The sequence below is a fragment of the Electrona antarctica genome (genome assembly GCF_951216825.1).
Source record: "Electrona antarctica genome assembly, chromosome: 21".
Taxonomy (NCBI): Eukaryota; Metazoa; Chordata; class Actinopteri; order Myctophiformes; family Myctophidae; genus Electrona; species Electrona antarctica.
In genome coordinates this window covers 16,724,255-16,728,173 of record NC_136802.1, presented here as the reverse complement: position 1 = coordinate 16,728,173, position 3,919 = coordinate 16,724,255, and the positions used below count along the sequence as shown (strand labels likewise).

Sequence of the window (3,919 nt, the reverse complement as noted above, 5' to 3'; positions counted from 1 at the left end):
ACAGAGAGAGAGAGAGAGAGAGAGGGGGGGGGGGGCAGACAGACAGACAGACAGACAGAGATATGGAAGTGGAAGGGAAAACAACATCAGAGATGGAAGAGGAAGTAAGATGATAGAAGAGAGGAGAGGCGACAGGAGAGGAGGGGCAATCAAAAGATACTTAAGTTGTTGATAGGAGGAGGGGTGTGCATGGTTGTCCTATCAATGAGAGACAGACAGAGAGAGAGAGAGAGAGAGAGAGAGAGAGAGGGGGAGAGAGAGAGAGAGAGAGAGAGAGAGAGAGAGAGAGAGAGAGAGAGAGGATAAAGCAGTCTTCATAACTCAAATGTTATCAGTTGAGTCTCTGTCAGTCTCCGTGGATGCCAGGAGCCTTCATACTGCTGAGGAGGACAGCACACAGACAAGAGGCAAAGACAAGAAGCATATGGTGAGAATTTGACTGAAATATAATGCTTTAACTCAGTGGTTTTCAACCTTTATCCACATCAAGGTCCATATTATTTATTGGGCATTTGAGCCACCGACCACCATTTGATGAGATTTAGCCTCAGACCCAAGACTTCGAATATTTTGTTGTCATTGGATAAGAAATATTATTGGATAATAATTATTCTATCTCTAATTGTGTAGACTTGTGAATTAAGTAATGCTCTTATAAAGATCTATATGGGTCCATTTGGTTACGCCCTCAAGGACCACTGGTTGAAAACTAGTTACCTGCTTTAACTTAATCACCTTTTATCCAAATATCTACTTTTCTTTTACTTCATCAACCTTTTTTTTTTATCCCATTTCAGTTATATTACTGTTTTATATAAGCATACATTTCCGGTGCGAAATGAATTGTATAAAAAAGTATTATTGCATTAAAACAAATGGCAAAATTTCAAAAGATTAAAAAATACGGTAGCAGATCTACAAACTCACAATGAGTCATGATGCAACACACACGTGGGCTGGTAGATCTAGTAGTTTTAGTAGTTCTGTATTTAACAGTGTTCTACACAACACAGCAAAAAGTCGTTTAAAGGTGGTGACAGTGGTTTAGTTTTGCTAGACTGTTCAGTAACAGTGGTCAGCTCTTTAGTGAATGCGGAAAACACATTTTCAGGTGGAGATACAATGTAATCAGGACAAAGTATTTACGATAACACATTTAGATTGGAAATGATTAAACGGGGACACCATGAGGTTGACATGAAGACTCATTAAAACTAAACTTTATAGGCTGAACCAAACTACACATGAGATGAATTAGTAAGCTCAAAGCTGTAATATGGAACTGTTCTTTGTGAATAGATCCAATAAGGTATATAGGGGGTGTTAATAGAATATATGAATATACCATAACTTATACAATTGGGGGGGTTGTATTTGCTCTCCCTGGCTGCTCTTCTATTGAGACATTTGTCTCGGTTAGACACAACCTTTGACACGATCCTGGTTTTACACAAATGTTGGCCAAAATTATGAATTGCATTTTTAATGAATTGCATTTTTATAGTGCTCAAAGTGCTTTACAATGGTTCATTCATTCATACATTGGGAGGTGAAGCGGCGAACAGTCGACGCCAGCGTCCTCACTTCCCACATTCACACACCAATGGTGGCAAGCTCACACCGACCAAGCTCAGTGTCTTGCCCAAGGACACTTCGACATACCTCCTGAGCCACAGCCGCCCTAAAATTCAGTATCTCCCATAAAAGAGAGCCGGCCGGCTCTATTAGCTCAGTGGTAAAGCATTCCAGCACTTCCAGGTTCAAATGGGGTGAAACAAGAAAGTAACATAGTGCAGCTTTAACTGTCTGGACTGTACCGTAAACAGAGATAAACTCCTTTGAAATGACCACTTCTCCCTTAAACTGGTGATCACCCCCCCTTCCGTTTTTCCAATTCTGTACATAGTGTTTTATTTTTTCCTGTGACGATATTGACTTTTGTTTTTTTCCTGTGATGATATAGAATTTTGTTGTTATTCTTCATGTCATGTCTATATGAATTGATTGCAGCGCCTAAATGGAAACAAGTCCGCAAGGACGTTTATTTTGGTGCTATCCCTTTTGGACCTAGGGGGTATTCACACTGAGTCCGATTGATTCAAACTGTTCCCGAATACGGTTGCTTGGTCCCCGCTGTCCATGATTCACATTGGCCTTGATTATTTACCACCCGAGTACACTTCATTCAACTGTTGCAGATTTTACATTTATGTCTAATGAAATATTCAATCAATCAATCAATCAATCAATCAATCAATCAATTCTCTCTCTTCCTCTCTTCACAGGACGTTCCCACATTACTAAAGAATCCAAACGTCCTTCCATTCAGAACCTCTATTTCTAACGGGTCCTACCCATCTATTACAACCTCACGGTACCTTCTAGAACCTTCTCCGACACCTTCTGGGACCAGAAGACCTCCGGGATGCGTTCCGTGGCTAAAACACCCTCCCTCCCATCGCCATGGCGACTGATGATGCTGATGTTGCTGCAAATGGGGCTGACCAATCCCGTCCAGTCCCAACAAAACAACGACAACGACAACTTCTCATTGGATATTTCTGTGGACGATCTGGTGATGATGGCAGACACGCACCCTGCCTTCCAGGGCACGGACTCCCCCCTAGTGGGGCTGGTCGTCTGGGTCGGTGACCCCAAACGAGAGCCCGGACTGGGCCAGGAGACCAAGGTTAGAATAGTTTTGGATGTTTCATTATAGTTTGGTTTTAGTTAGTTGTCTCCACCAGGCCGAAGGCATGGGGAGAGAGTATGTTTTGCACTCCGTCCGTCCGTGTGTCCTTCCTTCCGTCCGTCCGTCCTTCCGTCCGTCCGTTATCAGCTAATCTCCGGCACCGTTGGCCCGATTTATGCCAAACTGTGCACACACACTCCCTGGATGCCAACGACGAACCTCTGCCCCAAATATTCCTCAACGGCCTGTTATAGCGCCACCATGAGGCCGATTTAGGCAAAACACATTTCTGTAGATAACTCGTACACATTGTATCCATACATCACACAATTCGGTATACACTATCTCCATAGTCATGTGATCAACACAGATCTGCACAATTTCCCATCTTCCATCCTGATTGGCTAAGATTGGCTTCCAAAGCTCACATGATTGGTCCGTTTCGAACAAAATGCCACAAATCACAAACACAGTGTCCAATTTCCATCAAATTATACACGCACATTTCCACTAGGCCGAGGACGACATGCCACTATTTTTTTCCCAAATCAGCCTCAGGGTGGCGCTATAACAGGCCAATTCCTGTTTTTACCTATAACTGCATCGACAACTTATGTATACGCACTCCCTAGAGGCCATGGAAAAACATTTTCCCTGCATCCCTCCACATCTGCCGGTTATAGCACCACCATGAGGCCGATTTCTGCAAAACGCAAATCGGTACACATGATCTCTGTAGTCATGTGATCAAGACGAGCCTGTTGGATTTCTCAGATTCTACACTGATTAGCTAAGATTGCCTTCCAAAGTTTTCAGGAGTAGCCCGTTTTGTACAAAATGCTGCACATGTCCTGCTCATCCAGAATTCTATCCTCAGAGATGCTATGAGTGATCTGGCTCTGCATTTCCTCAACAAAATGAAGAAAATTGTTGCAAGAAACAAAAAAACATGTTTATATTACTCCTAAACATTTTGCCAAACATCACACACACTTCTATCCTCCTGGTGGAGACCTGTGCCCAGAATGGCACTTTTTCTAGTTTTGACTTTTTTTCCTTCTAATTCAGTTAGTTTCTAGCGCTTAGTTTTTGTTTAGTTTTTATTAGTTAGTTAGGGCCAGTGTAACTATTGTGTAACTCATGAAAAGATAGGATTTAAGAAAAGAATATTCAGTTACAGATTAAGCTTATAAATAAATTGCCAAAAAACGAAAACTAAGGGCATTT

At 42.1% G+C, this 3,919-nt stretch overlaps 1 protein-coding gene across 2 annotated transcripts in view; it reads left to right on the top strand.

Annotated features, from left to right (window-relative positions):
• Positions 1-308: 308 nt before the first annotated feature.
• Positions 309-3,919, top strand: part of LOC306914075 (endothelin receptor type B-like) — a 10,943-nt gene continuing 7,332 nt past the window's right edge. For both annotated transcript variants that reach the window (XM_079490970.1, XM_079490969.1), the window contains exons 1-2: positions 309-427; positions 2,286-2,689. In XM_079490970.1, the coding sequence (XP_079347096.1) occupies positions 2,426-2,689 (264 nt within the window). In that variant the 5' untranslated portion in view covers positions 309-427; positions 2,286-2,425. The remainder of the gene's footprint in view (positions 428-2,285; positions 2,690-3,919) is intronic.